This window comes from Cynocephalus volans, chromosome 1 (assembly GCF_027409185.1).
Source record: "Cynocephalus volans isolate mCynVol1 chromosome 1, mCynVol1.pri, whole genome shotgun sequence".
In the NCBI taxonomy this organism is placed as follows: Eukaryota; Metazoa; Chordata; class Mammalia; order Dermoptera; family Cynocephalidae; genus Cynocephalus; species Cynocephalus volans.
The window spans coordinates 117,971,404-117,993,934 of NC_084460.1; the positions used below are offsets into that span (position 1 = coordinate 117,971,404).

Consider the following 22,531-nt stretch of genomic DNA (forward strand, 5'->3'; position numbering starts at 1 on the left):
ATGTCAACACTGAACCCCAAAAATATGTATAATCAATTATGATTCAATAAAAATTTTTTAAAAAAAGAAATACAAATAAAAATCAAAAAGAAGTAAAAGCAATTATGAACCTGGAATGTATATACTAGATACCGCATCAAACATTTAAACATGTACACTTGGTTTCATATTAAAATATTTAAAACATCATTTCAATAAATGGGCTTACTGATTTTAGGATTTCTGATCTCCTTTTTGATTGAAGAACATTAATCTGAGGGAAAATACACTTGGTTAATTCACATACATCATTTTATAAAAACTAACGTATAACACAATATTGTTAAACTTGCTTATTTTCATAGCTTAAAACTTTTCCAAAAAGCAAATAAAAACAAAGTTCAAGTTTTTTCATCTGACAACCCTTTTTGCAAAAAGTTAAGACAAACCAGCCAACAAAATTCTTATCCATTCTTACTCAAAGAAAAATTGGTCATTTAAATTATAATATTGTAGTGACAGAACTGTTTTGACATTCTAACTTCTGAGAATTCCAACTTTCCCCCACCCTCCTTATCTAATTGTTGCTCACCAAGGTTCAACATACATCCTTTTTTTTTTTTTTTTGTCGTTTTTTCGCGACCGGCACTCAGCCAGTGAGTGCACCGGTCAGTCCTATATAGGATCCGAACCCGCGGCGGGAGCGTCGCCGCGCTGCCAGCGCAGCACTCTACCAAGTGCGCCACGGGCTCGGCCCTCAACATACATCCTTAATGCAAATTATCATTGCTTTACCACCACTGCTATCATTGTTTTCTGGGCTGTTACAATAGTCTATGAACTAGTCTCTCTGTTTCCACTCTTGACTCCCTATAATCTATTCTCCACACAGCAACCAGAGTGATCTTTATACAACATAACTAAGATCATATTACCTCTAGCTGAAAACCCTCCTACTTCCTATGGTAGCTGGCAAGGCCCATTGTGATGAGGCCCCTGTCTGCCTCTATGACCTAATTTTCTAGTGTTTTTCCCTTTACTGTGCTCCAGCCACAGCCAAAGGCTGCTCCCACCTCTATGCCTCTGTACTAGCTGTTCTGTCTACATGTCATTATGGACTGCCTAGATGGGTACGAGGCTATCTCTTACCAAATCAGGTCTCAACTTAAACATCAACTTCTTTTTTTTTAAAAAAAGATGACCGGTAAGGTGATCTTAACTCTTGACTTGGTGTTGTCAGCACCACACTCAACCAGTGAGCTAACCGGCCATCCCTATATAGGATCCGAACTTGGGGCCTTGGTATTCTCAGCACCACACTCTCCCAAGTGAGCCACGGGCCGGCCCTTAAACACCAACTTCTAAGGTAGCCCCTTACACACTGACTAATACAAAGGTCTAAAGTAGCCCCTTACACACTGTCTAATACATCAGCCCTATTTATTTTACTCACAGTATTTATAACTACTTTATTTTTACTTATTAGTGCCTTTTCCCTAGCTAAAGCGTAAGTTCTATGAGATCAGGGTCTTTGCCTTATTACCAGCTCTAGCTCCTGAACAGCACATAGTAAGCACTCATTACATATTTGTTAAATAAGTTAATAGATCTTAAGTATTTTAATTAGACTAAATTTATGAAAAGATCAGTAAATTAAGAGATTTGACCTTCATGAGATCTCTCCCAACTCTAGAAATTCGTAACAAACATTTTATTTTTGTCTGCTGTTATATATCAGCTTAATAAAATAAAAAGTTTAATAAAGTAAAACGCTTCTTATCCAAAAGAATCACTCACTCTTTGTTAACTGTCAAAAGATTACAGAATATCTTTTTAATGTGTCTTTCCCACAGAATTCTATGCCTATTTTATCAGATAATTTTAAAGCACTAACTAGAAAACAAAAACAAACAAGAAAAAATCTAAGCAACTTTGCTTAACTAAGCACTAGTTTTTACTACATGCCTGTTACAAAGCCTGCTCGGTTTTGAAAACTAAAATATTAACTTTCAAATGTTCTAAGCAAAAGTAGAGGCTGCAAATAGCCTACTATTCAAACTGAAAAATGCTAAAAGTGCCTCTGTCTTTTTTTCTATTTAGCAATAAAAAATCACCATTTAAATTCTTGGGTTAAAAAGTAAATTCAGATATTTAGAGATGCTAAAGCATAGCAAACTTTATATACTTGGATATTTGTTACTTACTATTCTCTAAAATAGACATGTTGCCCATAAAATAAAATGATATAACAGTTCTCATCAGAAAAATCAAACAAATTAATAGTGATTTGGTGGGAGGGGGGGTGGAACCTAACTTAGAACTGCTGAATAGACACCAAAGGAAATGGAGGCTAACACCCTCCCACCCCCATATAAAATTTATAACATTAAGCCACTCACTCTTTCAAAAAAACATTTGTTACCTATCTATTTTCCAACCACTGGACTAGAGGCTAGGGATACAATCTAGGAATAGAAAAGACATATTAATAAATATTTACAATAAATGTGACAAGTGGTCTAACTACAATATGTGTGAAAATATGGCAACACAGAGAAGGCAGAGGCAAAAATGATTAATTCTGCCTGAAGAAGTCTGAGTAACCCTGACCACAGAACAGAGAATGATTTGATAATGGGGCAGGTAAAAGCAATGCAAAAAAGACCAATTTTATGAGAATATCTTAACACTCTAGACAAGAAAGAGTAAGACTGGATTAGGGCCGCAGCAAGGGTGAGGAAACAAAATAGTTAAGAGGCACATAGAAGGAACTTTCAAGACATTTTAGTAACAACATATAGTAGCTTAGAATGAGGAGAATACCTGATATAATTCTCCCATTTGGGGTTTCTGCGAGAGTAAGAGGGTGTGGCGCCTTTCAGTTAGATAAAGGCAAAAGAGAAAGAGAAGCCTTTCTGTGATATGACAGATTCCAGTTTTAGACACAATGAAAATAAGGTACCTGTGAAAAGTAGATTTTGTCATCTATATATAGGTGGCAATTCAAGCAAGGGGCATGATGAGATTGTCAGAGAATATAAAGAAAAGAACAGAACCAATGATGAAACCCTAAAAAGGAGACTGAAAAGGCAGACAAAGGAGAGAAGCCCAAGGCAGAAATTGGAAAGAAATAGAAGTTAGGAGGAGGATGTAAAAGTGATTTCAGATAAATTGAGACAAAAGTAGGAATCAAGAAGGAGAGTGTAGTCTACCATTTTGCTGAAACAGAATAGTCAATTTGGTTAACAACTAAAATATGTCTAATGAATAAGAAAGACCTTTGCATGAGCCATTTTAGTGGGAACGGGTTAGGAAGGTTGAGTACTTACACCACAGCATGAAGTGATATGCATGTAAAGTAAGTAACAGGACATAGGAAATACAGACTACTCCATTATAGAAGCCCTTCATCCCTAAATGGAGTCTACTTCAATTTATAAAATTTAATTTCTCACTTACTGAACAGAAACTTAGAAAAAATCTTAAAGTTTCTTTTCTTTTTTTCTTCTTTTTTTTTCTTTAGCAGCTGGCCAGTTTAGGATCTTGGTGTTATCAGCACCACCATCTAACCAACTATGCTAACCTATCACGCGGTCCAAAGTTCATTTTCCACTGTTTTGCAAAGTTACCTGAGTAGTTTTTAATCACTAATTCACCATGAGATTATCTATGCATTTTTTTAAAAGAAATACTCTAATCATCATAAAGTCAACAGTCTCTGAGGACATCACTGCTGTTTTGTGAAAGGAGATTTAGACAAGATAAATCCCTAAGCCTTAAAGCTTTTAAGCTTTAAACTCAATGATGCATAGGAACACATAATGTGCATGTGAAAAAATATATTATACCTCCATTTTTCATGTATCTCAAATTCCTCTGGAATCTATCACATTCAAATTAGTTTCAATTACACACAGGACCAGAAGATCACCAAGCAACTTATCAATTACAGATCTCCAGTTTTTAAAAGCAACACCTAATACAAAAATATGAGAACACAATCTCTAGATCTATTTTTCATTTGGCAGTATGGTGAGCCGTATTTCTAAGAATCTAATTTAAAGAAATAATCAGAAATGTGGCAAAGGGTTTATATATAAAGATGTTATTATCACTTACCATTATTGAAAATTATATTTTTACTACTGCCAGTAGTTTATGGCAACACCATAAACATCTGATAATCAAATACTAATTAAATTAACACAGAAAATCCACAGAAAAAAATATAGCAATTAAAAATTATTTTTAAAACATTTAAAAATGGGGGAAATTACAATGTTATCTGAGAAGAGGAAGAAATCAGAACCAAAGGTATGCACATCCACAAACATGTATGTGCATACACAAAAAGATATACAAACAGGTAAAAATTTTCCACAAAAGATCATGTTTTATTTTTAAACTCAAAGAAAATAAAATTATTAATTCTTTTTAGTGCAATCACTCAAAAGTAATAACCACAGCTAGCTGATTAGCTCAGTTGGTTAGAGCATGATGGTGTAACACCAAGATCAAGGGTTTGGACCCCCATACCAGCCAGCCACAAAAAAAAAAGTAACAGCCTGTTTGATAAGCACTATTTGAAAACATGTAATAAAATATATACCTGAAGTACATAGTCAAGCGCTATGTGTCGAAAACATTTTCTTGTTGCTGTCAGAATGTTTGTGGCTTCTTCAACTTCGTGCTGTTTGTTTCTTTGTACTTGGGCATTTTTTACTAATGCATTTTCTTTTTCTTCACTGACTTTTTCAAATTGTTTCTTGGCATCTTTGAATTTTCTAAGATCTCTAAAAAATAAAAACAATGAAATTTTCATAAAACATTCTTAATTAAAATTTTATCAAAATAACATTTAGAATATAATTCTTATATTCCTCCATTTACTTGTTTCACTGTGCACTGTCATTCACTAGCTCTTCCAACTGAACTATATGTTGCTTCTCAATTATACATAAATCCTAATAAAGGCCAGCTAACATTTCATTATTTTAATCTATATAACTTGATGTAAAAACAAATTACTAAATTAACATTACAGAAACATAAAAGGCAAAGTTAATTTTTTTTCCTGAAGACAAATTCAGGTACATGGACCATTATTTAATCAAATGATTTTTAAACAGTAATATACATAAGAACCACCATAGGGCACTTGTTAAAAATGCAAATTCCAAGGTCCTTTCCCAGAGAATACAATTCATTAGTCTTTGGGATAAAGTCTAGAAATCTAGGGTTTTTTAAGACACAACCTTGATTTTATTGCTATGGGTGATCTACAGATCACATTTTAAGAAACAATATTCATTTCTCATTGATGGGAATTACTGGGTCAAAGGGCATGAATATAATAAGTCTTACACCACATACACACATATTCTAAAAGAATTGTTGTACCAGTAAAGGGTAACAGTACCCCTCCCTTTCAATAGTCTGAAAATCTGAAACCACTTCCATAGTCTAAAATGAATCTGATTGATTAAAGATCTTAGGTGAGTCACACAACATCCCTTTGCTTTTACTTCTTCTGCTAGGAAATTAGGCAAAATAACTTAAAATAACTTGAAGACAAATAATTTTTTTTTATTATTTTTTTTTTTTGCAGCTGGCCAGTATGGGGATCCGAACGCTTGACCTTGGTATTAAACAACAAATGATTTTTAAAACTTATAATAAAGTATACCTAAGAAAGTTTTTAAATTCTTTGAAAGAAGCCATAAGTTTTCATGTGTACATTCTGTGAGGGTATTCTGAGTGTTAGTCTATTATGAAGTAATTTATAAAGAATATGTGAGATACCACCTCCAAAACAACAAATTCCAACCCGGTAGAACAGCAGTGTAGGTGTTAATGAGATCCGACACTAGTTACAGCTTATGTCTATAATTTATCCTGCATACTGTGTACCATAATAAACTTAATCTGTTATTTTATATATTCTCAGTCAGGAATTAAAAGAGAAAAACTGATGTATTAATGTGAAAAAGGAAAACTTTCCTAACTTGGAAAGTTCAGATTTTTTTTTTTTTAATTTCTAGTTCTATTTTATTTCACATATAAAATGCGATGAATGTGACACAAAAGGCTTCTATGTCAAAAAAAGTATGCATTACATGACTCATTCTCATATATTCCATTATCTTCTCCTCAAAGAAAATACTACATTGAGACAATGAAAAACTTAGTTTCAAATACAATAACTGATAGTATTTCAACCACTTTTGGGATTTGCTTTGATTTTGAAAGGCCACTAGATTATTTATCTACATTTAAAAAATTTTTTTTAACTATAACAACCCTAGCTATGTATCCTGAACACATATTCATGATATAAATGATTTGTTGAAAGACATAAAATCTGATTCCCTTATGGAGTAAGTCAGGAAGAAATGCAGTATACATTTCACAAAGCAAACAAACAAAAACTCCAATATTTTCAGTAATTCATGATCCATAATTTCTTTCAAAAGACACCAATTCCCAGATGTATTCATTAACTGGTTGCTTTTCTTTCCTTTTCATTGCAATAACTTACTCTTTAACAAAGTTCTGAAGCTGTGCCTTAATTGATCTCTGAGTTTGGTCAAACAGGATCTAAAACACAAAATATATCATCAAGCAATTAGAAAAGTAAACAAAAGATGTTCTTGTAGTTCTATAAATACCACATCCCTCATCAATATTCCAATTCTAATAACACCTGTATTTCTTCTTATTGAAGACTACAAAAGAAATGAGCATTTAAAAAAGAAACTGAAACTGATTTTAAGACAATGTCATGTCTCAAAAATAAAATTGCTTCATTCACAGAAGAAAACAAATCTGCTTTAATATTTAAACAGAATTACTCAAATAGTAGAGCAACCTATTTCCTTAACTTTAATTCACATTTTGGATAACAACCAAAATATAAAATAAAATTCCACTCCATCCACTACTGAAATTTTTACACCCCAATATATCAAATTCTTATACCCCAATATATCAAAGCACACCAAATGAAAACAACTCCAGAACTGCCTTATACCTTAGTTAGAGGTTACTCATGTGGGAAGACTTGGGGATTTAAATATTGCATATTCTTGAATTCAAGTAAAAATTATATAGTCCTTTTGGTTAAATGATTGCTAAGATTACAGACAAAAATAAAATTTATTCCCCAGTACAGCATTTTGCCTCACATAAATGATGCCACATAACATAACACTGATGGCTCTATGTATGATAAATTTCATAGGGCTTGTCATGGGAATTCCAAATACTTCATTCAGAATTTGAAACAGAGTCAGATGAACAGGCAGAAAAGCCAATAATTCAAAACAAAAAGAAAATCCTGTGTCCTTGTAATAATTAAAAACCATACCACAATTTCACTCTCTCCGAAATCTTGCTATTAGCAAAGTCTTCTGTTTTCTCCTAAATAACATACATACACTCACAAACTGGATTTAGTACAGGATTTTGAAATGTGTCAATTTATTTCCAGAGAGGAAAACAATTTTTTCTGCATTACATTAAACCCAAAGTAAGCAGAAGAATGGAAATAATGAAAATCAGAATGAAAGTCAACTAAACAGAAAATCAATAGAGAAAAATCAATGAAACTAAAAAGCTGGTTCTTTGAGAAGTTCATAAAATTGGTAAACCTTTAGCCAAAGTAATCAAAAAGAAAGAGGACACAAATTTCAAATATCAAGAAGGAGAGAGGCAACTTTACCACTGATTGCACAGAAATTAAAAAGATAATCTGCTGAACTATGGAAGAACTGTATGCCTATAAATTCAACAGATGAAACTGAAACATTATTTGAAAGCAAAAACTATCAGAGCTCACTCAAGAAGAAATTGATAACATGAGCAGAATTAAAGATATAGAATCTATAATTTAAAACCTCCAGCATCATATGAAGTTAATGCTACACTTACATAAAACCCAACACTCCCAGATATTTGCCCAAAAGAAATAAAAACTTAGGTTCATACAAAAACCTGTATGCAAATGTTTACAGCAGTTTTATTCCTAATGGAAACAACCCAAATGTCCTTCAACCAGTGAACTGAGAAAAAAACTATGGTACAGTCATACAATGGAATAATACTCAAGAATAAAAAAGAACAACTATTAATACATGCAACAACATAGATAAATCTCAATGCATTTTGCTAAGTAAAATAAGTCATATTCAAAAGGCTAAAAGCTGTATGATTTATATGACACTTAGGAAAAGGCAAAACTGTAGAGATGAAAAACAACTCAGTGATTTCCACTGACAGAAGAACATGGAAGGGCTGGTTACTAACGGAGCAACATGACGGTATTTGGGGGGTGATGTAACTGCTGTGCATCTTGACTGTGGTGTGGAGACCCAATCACATTTACGCATTTGTCCAAACCCATAAAGCTGTACACAACAAGAAATCTATTTTGTTATACTTAAATTTAAAAATCACTTTAAAATATGAATTACAAGAGTAAAAATATGAGCCAACAGATTTTTTTTAAAAATTAAAAAGAAAGAAACAACATAACTAGGTTGACTGAAAGGACAGATACAGAAACATAAAACCAATGAGAAAAGAATACCCATTCTTTTCAGGAACACAAACATTTATGAAAACTGACCATTAAGTAGGGCATAAGGCAAAAGGATGGCATCACATAGAACATATTCTCTGACCTCAATGAAATTAAGTTGTACTACAAAGTATTAAAAAGACAGAACTACTAACATAGAAAACAATATAGAGGAATCTAAAAAATTTTAGTTGGTTAGAGTGTGGTATTTTAATACCAAGGTCAAGGTTTCGAATTCCTGTACTAGCCAGCTGCCAAGTGAAAGACCACACACACACACACACACACACACACACACACACACACACACACACACACACACACACACACACACACACACGTACTACAGGAGTACATTTATATGAAGTTATTAAAAAAGCAAAATTAGTTTATGGAAGAAAGTCAGAACAGTACTTGCCTAGGGGGGTTTGGGTTGGGATTGTCTGACAAGAAGTATGGGAGAACTTTCCAAATAATGGTAATAACCTATATCTTAAAAAGGATCTGAGTTGCACAAGTATACATGTTTGTCAAAATTCATTGAATGGTACACTTAACTATATTTAAATTTGACGTCAAGAAATAAAATAGAACTGTAAAAAATATTAAACTCCTAAATAATGTATGCGAATGTGTTTAGAAGTAAAGTGTTCTGTTGTCTATAAATTATTTGGAAACAACCATACACTTCAGACTAAGCTCAGTACAAAAGGAAAGAGAATTATTTAAGGTGCAGCTGTTAGAATAGCCATTTTTTCCAGTATAAAAAGACAGCAAATAGTAGCTAGCCAAAGTGTTTTGCAAAATGAATACACTGTCCAGAGAAATAGGATTTGTTAGTAGTTGTATTCTCAGGTCACAACTGTCAAGGAGTTTTCTTAACATTTACCACAGTTGGTATATTATTATTGTGGAAAAATTTACTCCAAATTATATTTAGTAATACAAATCTTGGAACCTAATACATAATTGAAGAATATTTGTGAAATGAAAGAAATGATTTTTTTAAAAAAATACATTTTGTAAAAAAAGAAAACACAAATTTCATTGAGAAGATACCGCACTGAATCATTCTAATCTGCCACTGTCAAAATGCTATGATTTTTTTTAAGCATGCAAGTTCACTGCCCTGGAAGAAAACCAAACTATTGTAATATGTGTTTTATATTTCCTTGAGTTAAATATTCCTGGCATATGTTAAAAGTACTCAAATATTTGAATGACTTATACAAGAGATTTTTCTGGAGACATGCCTATATTGACTGCCATGTTAAATGCATCGTGAAACTTTCATATATTTGAGTTGCCATCAGAATTCTTTGGAAGTTTACATCTTCTAAATCTCTCAATGATTTCTGATGCATTCATCACTGTAAAAAGTCTCCCTGTCATTATTTATTAAGAATTAATATTTAGCCAATAATAAATCATACTTAGATACTTTTTGAAATGCATCAATAATAGGTAGACTGATGCACAGAGAAAGGAGAAGATAAATGGATAGATATGTGAAAAAGCAAACATAGCAAAATATAGCTGGGGGTGAGTACATGAATGTTAATTGTAAAACTGTTTCAACTTCTAATTATAAAGTATCAGAAAAAAATCACACACATCCCCCAAATAAATAAATAAATAAACCCTTTTACAAAGAAAACTCCACAAAGATGTCTTCATTGCTGAATTCTACCAAACATTTAAGGAAGAAAGAATAGTATTCTACACAAACTCTTCAAAAAATGCTGTTCTATCATAAGATCTATTCTCTAAGAAAATTCTTTTCAGGAACAAAACCAAAAACATTGTAAGAAAAGAAAACTACAAACCAATATCCTTCATGAACACAGATTTGAAAATTCTTAATAATATATAATAGTGATACAGCACAACAATATACAAAAAGGACAATACATCATGACCAATTGGGATCTATCCCAGGAATGCAAGATTGATTTAACATTTAAAAATCAATCAGTATAATTTACCATGTTAACAGACTAAAAAAGAACAGTTAAAAGAGATACAAAAAAAGCATTTGACCAAAATCTAACATCCATTCCTTAAAGATTCTCAGGAATCTAGGAATATAAGGGAACTTTTCAACCCAATGAAGGGCACATATGAAAAACCTACAGCTGACATCATATTTAGTGGTAAAAAGCTACTTTAACCCTAAGATTAGAAACAAGGCAAGGATGTCTACTCTCACCACTTATATTCAACATTGCACTAGAAATTCTAGCAATGGAATCAAACAAGAAATAAAAAAAGCATACAAATTAGAAAGAAAGAATTAAAACTGTCTTTACCCACCAATGATATAATCAATTATACAGATAATACTATGGAATCTACAAAAAAACCAAAACCAAAAATCAAGGTTGCAGAAACAAAGTCAATATACAAAAATCAGTTCTGTTTCTATATACTAGCAATGATCAATTAGAAATTGAAATTTTAAAAAATGCCATTTACAATAGCACCAAAAAATAGGAAATGCATAAGGATAAATTTGACAAAAAATATGCAAGACTGGCATAGTGATGACTACAGAACATGCTAAGAGAAATTAAACTTAAATAAATGAAAAGATATACTTTATTCATGGATTAGAAGACTCAATATTAGTAAGATGTTGATTCTCATCAAATTGATTTATAGATTAAATGTAATCCCACCCCAAATTCCAGTAAAGGTTTTTTTTTGCAGAAATTGAAAAGCTGATTGTAAAACTTATATGGAAATGCAAAGGACCTAGAATAGCCAAAACAACTTTGAAAAAGAGGAGCAAGGTTGAAATACCCACACTACCTAATAAAAAAAATTAATTAAAAAAAAAAAAAAGAAAGAAAGAACTGCAAATCCTGGCACACACCATGCTGCTGCCCCAGAGATGGGGGCGCTTTCTGGTCAATCTGAATCTTGTTTACTTGTGCTATGGGGAATTATGGCACAAGCCTGATTCAGTTTTCACAAGAGGCTTTTGGAAAATATGATAGCTCTCCTGCGGGTGTGCCTAAGCTGACTTTTGCTTTTAAAAAAAAAAAGAAAGAAAGAAAGAAAGAAAGAAATACCCACACTGCCTGATTTCAAGGCTTATTATGAAAGCTACATGAATCACTGCAGTTTGGTACTGGTTGAAAGATACGCAAAAAGATCAATAAAATAGAATTGATTCCAGAAATGACCTACACACATATGATCAATTTTTTTTTAAATAAAAGGTGCCAATAAAGATAAGATAATTTATTGAGCAAATGGTGCTAGAACAAACAACTGAAGAGCCATAGGCACCCTCCCCCCTCCCCCCAAAAAATCTCAACCCTTACCATAGGACATATAAAAAATTTAATTCAAAATCGACCAAAGACCTAAACTTCTACAAGAAAACATCACATAAAATCTTCGTGAACTTAAGTTAGGCAATCATTTCTTAAACAGAACATACAAAAAAGAACTATATTAGGGGCCAGCCTGGGGCTCACTTGGGAGAGCGTGGTGCTTACAACACCAAGTCAAGGGTTGAAATCCCCTTACCAGTCATCTTTAAAAAAAAAAAAAAAAGAACTATATTAGAAAAAAAGCAATAAATTGACTTCATCAAAATTAAAAACCTTTGCTCTTCAAAAGATATTGCTACAAAAACAAAAAAGGAAAGACAAAGTCTGGGAGAAAATATTTGCAAAACATATCTGACAAAAGAATACAGAAAGAACTTTTATAACTCAGTAAGGTAAACAACCCTTTTAAATGGGCAAAAGATGACATTTCACCAAAGAAGATCCATGTATGACAAATAAACAAAACACTCAACATCATTAGTTGTTAAGGAAATGCAAATTAAAACCATAATCAACTTAAAAGAGTGACCATATCAAGTGTGGATGAGCATGTGGAACACGGGATCTCTCATACACTGCTGGTGTAAAATGGTACAACCAACTTTGGAGAATAACTTTCAAATGTTTGGAAGTTCTCTTCAATTTCCTTAAAGATATTAAATTTTTAAAGAAATTTAATAAATAAAAGAATAGAATAACATCATTATTATAAACATTAGTCAGTAAAAGAAATTAAATTCTTATTTCCTCTAAGCAATGCTTTATGGTCTTCACTATACGAATAGCAAAAAATTAAATATAACCCTATCTTACAACTCCTAGCTATTTACACAGAGAAATAAAAGTATATGTCTACACAGATTCTTGCATGTATTTTTACAAGCAGCTTTATTTGTAATAGTCAAAACCTGGAAACAACTCAAATGTCCATTGTGGTGGCTTTAAAATATGTCTATAAATTCTTTGATATTCCTCCCTTCAAAAGCAGCCCCTAATTCTTCTCTCCTGCAGTGTGGGCTGGACATAGTGACTTATTTCTAACAGACAGTAATATTGGGAAGTTATAATTTGTAATTTCTGAGACTAGGTCATAAAAGGAATTGAAGTTTGTTTTTACTTTTGCTCTTGGATTACTTGTTTTGGGACTAAACAGATTCCACGTGGTAAGAACACTCAAGCAGCCCTGCAAACAGGGTCCTTGGTGAGAACCTGCAACCTCCAGCCAACAACCATATGAGTGGAAATATGTTTGCATTGAATCCTCCAGCCCAATGAAGCTTTGAAATGACCATAGTCCCAGCCAACACCTTGACAGCAATCTCATGTGAGACCCTGAGCTAGAGCCACCCAGTAAGCCTCTCCTGGCCCAGAAGCTGTGAGATAACAAATGTTCATTGTTTTAAGCCATTAAGTTTGGGAGTAATCTGTTATACAGCAATAGACAGCTAATATGCCCATCAATAGGTGAATGGATAACCAAATTGTGAAATGTCCATACAGTGCAATACCACTGAGCAATAAAATAGGAATAAAGTATTGATACATACAATATGAATGAATCTCAAAATAATTACAGAGAAACTAGACCAAAAAATTCCATTTACATACAATTCTAGAAAATGCAAACTTATCAATGACAAAAAGAGGCAAGGAGGGGAGGAAGGAAAACTTTTGAGGCATGATTTTACATTCATCAATTAATTGTGGTGAGGGTTTCACAGAGGTATACATATGTCAAAACTTATCAAATTGTACACTTTAATCATGCAGTTTATGTCAATTATTCCTCAATAAAGCTGAAAAAAAATCAGTATATTCCAAAGAGAAAAAAGAACATTTTTCTGTATAGTATTATCACTGTTTTAAAACTATAAGAACACATTACCATCTACGTTCTCCAAAATATAACACTACCAAAATTAAATTTTATATGCATTTGAATAGAATAAGTAGTAGTTCAGGAAATTAAGTATCAATAATCTAGCCTATATATTTTAACACCACCATTAGAGCAAAAAGTATGTTGTTAATGCAAAGGCGACAGAGTAAAAGCTCTGTCTCCTACTTGCCAATTTCAAGCCATCCAGCTACCCTTCAGCTACCTATTTCCCTGTTCTGAACTGCTGCACGGAACTGCCTCAGTCTGCTGGTGTGTCACTCAATTCCTAAGTCACTAATCCATACCTTGTTAAGAGAGAATTCACAGCATTTCTATTCCTATGCTAAAAGTAAAAGGATATAAAAGCTACCAAGAGAAAAACTAAGGTTCACTTTCATTTCTGGAAATAAACAGAAACATTTGTGGAAAGATTCTTTTTTTTTTTTTTTCTTTTTGGTGTCTGGCCAGTATGCGTTATCTTAATTCCATTTTTCCACAAACTTTCTGAAGTACCTTCGTATTCTTAGCAACATATGTATGACAAATACTCAACAATATGTCAATATGTGTGACAAATACTCAACAATCTGCTAATTATAAAAGGATCTTCCTAAAGTGCAAAAAAGAATACATGACTGTTTAAAACCCACAACTTACACTCAGGTAATTCCCCATTCATGTTTGGACCCAGGTAAAGCAACACTATCTCCACCATGTTCAGGAAAGGATGAAACTGACATGTACTTCACAGATGGCACACTGTCCACTCCAGAAAGTTTAGAATAGGCTACATACCCATAGACAGCATTAGCCCTGTTTCCAGTTCTTACCATTTAGGTGCCGTTGGCTCTAAGTATAAATTTTGTAGTTTAAAGTCTTTGTGATCCATTTAAATACTATTCAGCCACCACAGCACTCTCTTCTGGTGATTCTACATGACAGACTCACTCCTGTCCTTCCCAGAATCTATAGAAAGGAGGAGGGCTACAGCTTTTAACACTGTAAATTCGCTGAATCTTTTGTTTAATCTCATTACGCATGTAATAAACAGGCCTAAAATAAATCAAGAGAACTATTCTTTGCAATCACCAGGAATATGTGCCAATATGTAAATGAATGTATACTATTAGTTCCTCTTTTTCTACATCCTCTGCCTGTGCTAATCTATCTGTTTCTCTAAACTCTTCCTTCCTCTAAGGCAGTGTTTCTCTAGTGGTTTATGTGTTTATCAAATCACAAGGAAGGCGAATAAAAAATACAAAGGCCCAGGCTTGCTAAAGAAGGATAGAATCCTCCTATATTTTTGGCAAGTTTGCTATATGATTCTGTTAGACAAAGATTGAGACAAACTTCTCTAACCCAGGGGTTCTCAAATTGGTTGTACACCAGAATAAGGTGGAAGATTTTTAAATATCCAGATGCTGAGATAATAAGAAACACTGGAAGACTCAGAAATTAGTATTTTTAAAGCTCTCCAGGTGAGAATGAGCATGATCTACATCACTTGGGAGCATGTTAGAAATACAGAATCTTTAGAACCATCCTAGACTTGTTAAAAATGCTGAATCAGAACATACATCTACCAAGATCTCCAGGTGGCTTGTTTACAGGAAGCAATGAACTCTTTCTCAAACTGGGCTGCATATTAGAACGACCTAGGGAGCTTTAAAAATTCCTGATGCCTGGTTCTTACTCCCAAAGATTCTGATTTTAATTAGTCTGTGTTGCAGCCTGAATTGTCCACCACAACTTCACTGAAAAGAATTCAGCAAAGGCAGCTAAATCACTAAGTCACTTTCACTAAAACTGAACAGGACCTCTCTTTAGTGGGTGTCATGGAAGATACAGACCCTAGAAATAGGCAAAAATAAAGTAGTCATCTAGAGCAGAGGTCAACACACTTTTTCTATAAAGGGGGCTAGACAGTAATGAATAATTTAGGCTTGTGGGCCATACGGTCTATATCACAGCTACTCAACCCCGCTGCTGTAGTGCAGAAGTAGCCACAGACAAAACAAAAGCAAATGAGCATAATTGTGTTTAAATAAAAATTTACATGGGGCTGGCCAGTTAGCTCAGTTGGTTAGAGTGTGGTGTTATAACACCAAGGTTGAGGAAAGCAGTGGCTGGATTTGGCCTGCAAGCCATAGTTTGCCAATCCCTACTCTAGAACAGTGGTTCTCAAACTCTAGAGTATATCAGAATCCTTGGAAGGCTTGTTCAAACATAGATTGCTGGCTCCTAGCCTTAGACTTTCTGATACAGTAGATCTGAGGAGAGCTCTGAAAATCTGCAGTGCTAACAAGTTCCCAGGTGATCCTGATGCTGCTGGTCCAGGGACTACTCTTTAAGAACCACTGATCTCAAACTTTCGCAGTGGTTCTCAAACTTTACTGCAGGTCAGAATCACCTACAGAGATTTTTTAAACTCTAATGCTACACTGCAGATGACATAAATAAAAAGATTTGGGGATGGAGACCAGTTTACCACTGTAGTAATACTTGAGTCATGGTGCACATTACAAGTGTAATGTGCACCATGACCCAAGATGTGGTCGTGAAAGATGTGGTAGACTATCTATATAGATGGTCACCAGCAATTCCTCTCATCCTGCATGTGTATGCTACTCTCTCACCAAGAGGTAGAATCTATTTCCCTTACCTTGAATCTAACTTCAGTTCTGCTGCTTTGATCAAAAGTATGCAGCAAAAGTAATATGATGTGACTTCTAGGCCTAGGCCTTAAGAGACCATGCACCTACTGATTTCACACTCTTGAAAGCCAGCTATCACATTATGATGTCTGACTACCTGGCTGGGGAGAGAGGCCAAATGTAGAGAGAAAGTCCTAGAGGATGAAAAACTCCAAAGGGTGAAAAAAGCTCAGCCAATCCCAGCCATTCTAGCCACCCTAGATGAGGTACCAGACATGTTAGATCCTCCAGCCACAGACAAGCTACCCAGCCAACCTCAACTGGAACAGGGACAAGCTGGCCCCTCCAAGCCCTGCCCAAATAAAAGATAGTGTTTATTGAAAGAAAGTGAGCCAAGATGCCAGGTACTGTTCAAGCTTTATTAAAGGAAGAAAATTTGCCAGGCTGTGCCCAAAGTGGCAGGCAGCCCGGGGCTGCCCTGAAAAGGGGACAGCACCAGGTGTTGGGGTGGTGGTAGAGCTTATATTGGTCTGTTGGTGCCAAGAGCTGGGTGATGTAATTCTGGGGTGGGGATTGAGTTAGGTCATGGGGATGGAGAGTTCTACGCATGCGGAAACGCCGGAAGTTTCATTTTCTCCAAAACCATGACGCTTCTTGTAAAAGAGAACGGGCCTGTCTAAAATGGCACTGGTTATGTTGCAGATCTATTAGTTATTTTAAGTCACTAAGTTTTGTGGTGGATGTTACACAGAGTAACTGATTAGATATTGACAACCATACATAAGATACTGATGTTTATAAGTTTTTATAGTGATTTTTAAAGTTATAAACTATTTGGTACAACAATTCAAAAATTTACAACTGCAGAAATTATATTTTGATACTATTTGTATGACTTCCTCTGTTAACTTTCCAAATGCATTAATTATTACTTTGGCAAAACTATATAACTCTTCCCCTTCGTTCTATTTGAATCATCCAAAAGTATTTATAATCATTTAGCCAAAATTTTTATCATCACTTCTTGTTCTTATTTTTCACATTTTTCCTACTAACAAGAAAATTATATAAGATTGTTACCTTAGCATCATCATTGTTTAGTTTAGGTATTCCTATTAGAATACAATTGATTTTTTTTTTCAGCTGTTATTTCTTGGTATTTATTTATTATTGGCCTTTTGATGATAATTAGCCAAAGCTGGTGAAATTTCATTGTTTCATTTTTGATTATTAAAAATAATTATTTCTGAAGATGAAATTAAATGCACATAATTAGATGATTTTAAATGGATTTTGTAGGCGTTTACAGATTGAAAAACATTTTTGGAAATCTGATTTTCTCATCATACATAAGAATAATATAATATTATTGGATTAACAATATTTTTGTCATATTTACTAAATGCTTAATTTTATAATCTTTCAGTATAATTTATTTTTTCAATTTTAAGAATGCAGAAAAATATACACATACACAAACACACATATATGTACATAATCAGTTTCTGAACCTAAGATATATATTGTACATCATATTTCAATAGACTTCTGAACCTTAAGATATATTGTACATCATATTTAAAACTCACTTTTCTCTGATTGTTTTCTCATCATAACAAATAACTTTTTCATTAAATAATTACATTCATTCTGAAAGTCATTACATTCAAAAGACAAACACAATAATACAAAATTTTTGCTATAAAGCAAAAAGTTATTAAATAAAGCTATGGTACCAATACAAAATAGCCATTTCATACAGTAAAGATTTCTACTCTAAACCTCTGCAAATACAAAATAATAAACAGTTGTTTTATTACTTATAACAATATCAGATCAAGATGCTAGTTAAAAGGTTACCCAATTAAGAGCTAGAGCCAGAATGCTTCATACTATTGCAGAACTGCACAATAAACCAGCCTGCAAGGAAAATGTCAAGAACTTTGTTAATTTCCAAAGAAGCAAAGGAAATAGAAAAGGTGCTACATTTGCATAACAGAATAAACATATGCAGATGATGGCACGCCAGATAAACAGCAATAATCAGAACCCTGAAGACCACTATATCAAAAAGTTTTCATTACTGAGTGATGATTCTACACATTAGTAACTGTGCTCAAATTAACAGCAGTAGTTAAAATCTCTGAATAGGAGATTTTCTTGGAAGAGCATTGATTATTTTGCAAAGTAACAAACACCTGGGGAGGAAATACTCAAAATGGTAAAAGAAATCTTTGAAACAAAAAAGATAGTGTGGAAACATTGTAATTTTGCATATTGTTAGTGTAGCCAATAGTGACTGCAAGATGTTAATTTACACTAAGAATTTATTTGGAAAACTGAAAATCTAGTATATTATTTCACAGAGGATCTGTCATATGTAAAAGTTTGTATGTAGATATGATAGATATTAATTCCAAATTAAATGTTATCAAAATGATAAACGAATTTAAACAAAATATTCAAAACATTCAGTTTCATCCATTATCAGCTTTTTATCAAGCAATGGTATGAGACTATCACTCCCTGCAACTGAAACTGGAGAACAAACCCCATCTCTCCTAGGTATTCTTCTAACCCCCGGTCTGGAGGGTAAGGGAGATAGCTAAAGAGAAACTGCTTGATCAGGCAGGACAGGCTGGATTCCTAGAAGTAACAACACTAAGAGAAGAGTTGATTAAACAAACTTCCTTAGGCTAAGACTTAATCTGAAGGTCAGGATGTTTGCTCCTTAGGCTAAAACTTGATTTGAAGGTCAGAATTGTGTTTCTTAGATAAATGTCTTTTGGCTTCCAGACACCATCTGTAACACCAATCTCCAGTTGTCCTACCTAGCAGATAACAAACAACAAATCTGCTCTGAAGTGCACACACCCTGGATCCTAAGGCACCATGGATATCAGTCAGATGTCAAATCTCATCACAGACCAATCAGATTCACACATGACTCCTGGGACCCCCCCCCACCCACCCATTTATGCTGACCTCACCACAAACCAATCAGATTCACACAAACCTCCTGGGGACCCCTCCCCCCATAATTTTGTTCTATAAATGCTTTATCAAGGAGTTCAGCGGTCTTTTTTTTTTTTTTTTTTTTTTTTTTGTCTTTTTCGTGGCCGGCACTCAGCCAGTGAGTGCACTGGCCAGTCCTATATAGGATCCGAACCCGCAGCGGGAGCGTCGCTGCGCTCCCAGTGCCGCACTCTCCCGAGTGCGCCACGGGCTCGGCCCTTCAGCGGTCTTAAAAGCTCCCCTGGTTACCACATGCTCCACGGCACTCAAATAAATGCTAATCTTTAACATTGCAAACTTTGGCATGAGAGATTTCTTAGGTATGTGGGCAGTGGATGACAAACCCCTCTCAGTTCAGTAACACTATTTCATACAAAAGTACACTAGTGTAACTGTGGCTTTTCAATTAAAGTTTATTTATTCTTTATTTAAAGTGCTCATTCTTTCAGTAAATTTCCATAACTAACCTCTCCTTTGGTTTCCTCCTACCTGCCCCATGAGATAAAGTCTCTGGCATAAAAGTTGTGTTCCTAAGGTGTTTTTGTTTTTGTTTTTGTTTTTCAGTACAGCTGGGGTTAGCTTGGCCCAACACAAACTGAACTAGGCTGGCTGAGCCCACAGACATCTCTACTGAGCCTGCATGAATGTCTCACCTTTGATATCAGAGGGCTGAGGGCTCTACCTCCAAATCCTGCTAACGCAGCCATTTTCTGAACGTGCACATTGCCTGCGCAAGCACAGCACAGATCACTGAATGAATGACTCCTTCAGACCCTTTAGCCAATCATGATCCATCCACCATGCCTTGCACCGCCCCTAACCACTTTCCCATAAATGTAGAATCCTCCTCACTGAGGTTAAGGCAGATCTCATGAATAAATCTTCTTTCTCTACTACAAAGACACATGCTTCAATAATTGGCTTTCGGTGGCACACAAACATACCCCACTTGGTTCAGCAACAATGGCTTCCAGAGGAAGAATTTTGCCAAAGTTTATGAGTTAAAAGTAGAATTCAAAAAGCTTGGGATGAATAATTCTCAACTGGCAGATTTTTTTTTAATACTAGTTATTGACTTTAACAGATGGCTTCCTCAATTGGTGTTCTGCAATCCAATGAACTTATTTGAAGCAGTCCTTGAAATTTTTGACAATTAACATGTTAACATAACTGACAAACTTTATGGATTCAAAGTGTTGGAAAGGTGAGACTGAAAATGAGTCACTAGTGAGTCAGTACTATCATCTGAAACCAAAGGAGATTATCAAAAGTAGGTAGAAGGAAAACAAAACAAAAAAAGAGGTAGTGCAACTTCTGTGTATACCTGCAGAAAAGCTTCATTATTTTATTCAAAATCCATCCAATTTATCCCCAAAAATTTAAGCATTATTTGTGTCAATGAGAGGAAAGGAAAAGCAGTTCAGCTTAATGAATATTGCTCCTTTGAAATACAAAAGAAATGGAATTGTTTAAATTCTAATCACAGGTGAGAACAGAGCTCTTATCAGTCAGGGGGAAAAGGCAATAAATACTACTCTGCCCCGTTCACTAATCTGCCTACATAGATCAAGTTTCTCATCAATGACAATTAACCAGAATTTGAAAACACCATCAGTTTTAAATCTTGATCAGGAATTGCTTGAAGTTATTTCATAAGACCTTTTTTTTAAGATATGTTCATGCAATATATATGCTAGTACCATTGATTTGGTCAACATATCTCAATATTCAACCCCCAAAATATGTATAATCAATTTTGATTCAATAAATAAAATAAATTAAAACAAAATAAGATATGTTCATGGAAGCAAGCACAACTTTCTCCTTAAAATATACGGAAGTGTTATACACATTCAATATGTAATATCTTCCCTAACACTGTGTTTTATTTAAACATAATTCCATAAAAAAGAACTTTAAACCAACACACAGATAGGTGTCCACATGTCCCCCTGCAGTTTCCTCAGTGTCCCATACAATCATGACCATCAGTTTCAAACTGTGCCACAAGATGAGAAAAGTTACAAAGCACTGAAACTACTGTACTCTCATTACTTAAAACCATTTGTTCAGTGAGTAAACAGCTCTGATACGGAAAATCAAACTTACCAAAAAAAATATCAAAAAGGGTCACACATTTTCATAGAATTTATGCAGCAAATCAACTTTAAAGCTTCATTCAGCAAAGATAATAATCAAATAAATATTCCAAGTTCCTTACACCAACAGCAAATTAGAATCCAAAAGAGTCATCAGTGAAGTCACAAAACCTCTAAGTTGCAGGAAAATAAGCCAATCTTCAAACTAACTCTAGTATCTAGTAGAATGAAGCATACATGACCTGCTCTAGAAAAGTTATGTGCTGGCATCTCATAAAAATGTAAGAATTACAGAGCAATCCTAGGAAATTCTCATTTTAAAAGGAATAAGGAACACTTCTATTCATTTTAACAAAGGAATAAATCACAAAATAATCCAAATGATTTATTTTTTAAATGACAATAATCTAATGCCAATATATGTTTAATATACATGTGACTAATAATCTAAATGGTTCTATTATTTTCAAACATTTACTTAAGCCCACAAAGTTATTCATAAATGACACCTCTGGAATATCCAGACTTTTATCCTAACACAAACTGATACACCAAAACCCAAGTGTTATGAGCTCTGTCATAGAGTATAAAGCAGATTCCATTGTTTATTACCTTTTAGAAAGCAGTTTTTCTTAAGCCTCCTTTATCCTGGAATGCTTATATGTAATTAAGATCCCGTTGTAGAGAATGCTACTAATATAAAGCATTCTACATGACTAGGTTTTTACCACATTTTAACAAATGGCTCTGAGATGATATTGAAATCTTATAATAAATTATACTTTATAATTTTAGAATTTATAATTAAAAGTTGCCTAGTAAAACCATTTCATTATACAGAAGAGGAATGTAAAGCTTAGAAAAATTAATTGACTTCCCCAAGATGAGAATTATATAAGTACTGGGGATATAACAGTAAAAAAGATATGCATCATCCTTATCTATAGTCTAATTAAAGTGAAGTATAACAGTGCTATGATGACAGA

At 33.9% G+C, this 22,531-nt stretch overlaps 1 protein-coding gene across 1 annotated transcript in view; it reads right to left on the reverse strand.

Annotated features, from left to right (window-relative positions):
* Positions 1–22,531, reverse strand: part of ACAP2 (ArfGAP with coiled-coil, ankyrin repeat and PH domains 2) — a 125,827-nt gene that overhangs the window by 49,938 nt on the left and 53,358 nt on the right. The window contains exons 5-7 of the mRNA XM_063099010.1: positions 6,518–6,576; positions 4,589–4,772; positions 209–253 (exon numbers count right to left, since the gene is read on the reverse strand). Of these exons, the coding sequence (XP_062955080.1) occupies positions 209–253; positions 4,589–4,772; positions 6,518–6,576 (288 nt within the window). The remainder of the gene's footprint in view (positions 1–208; positions 254–4,588; positions 4,773–6,517; positions 6,577–22,531) is intronic.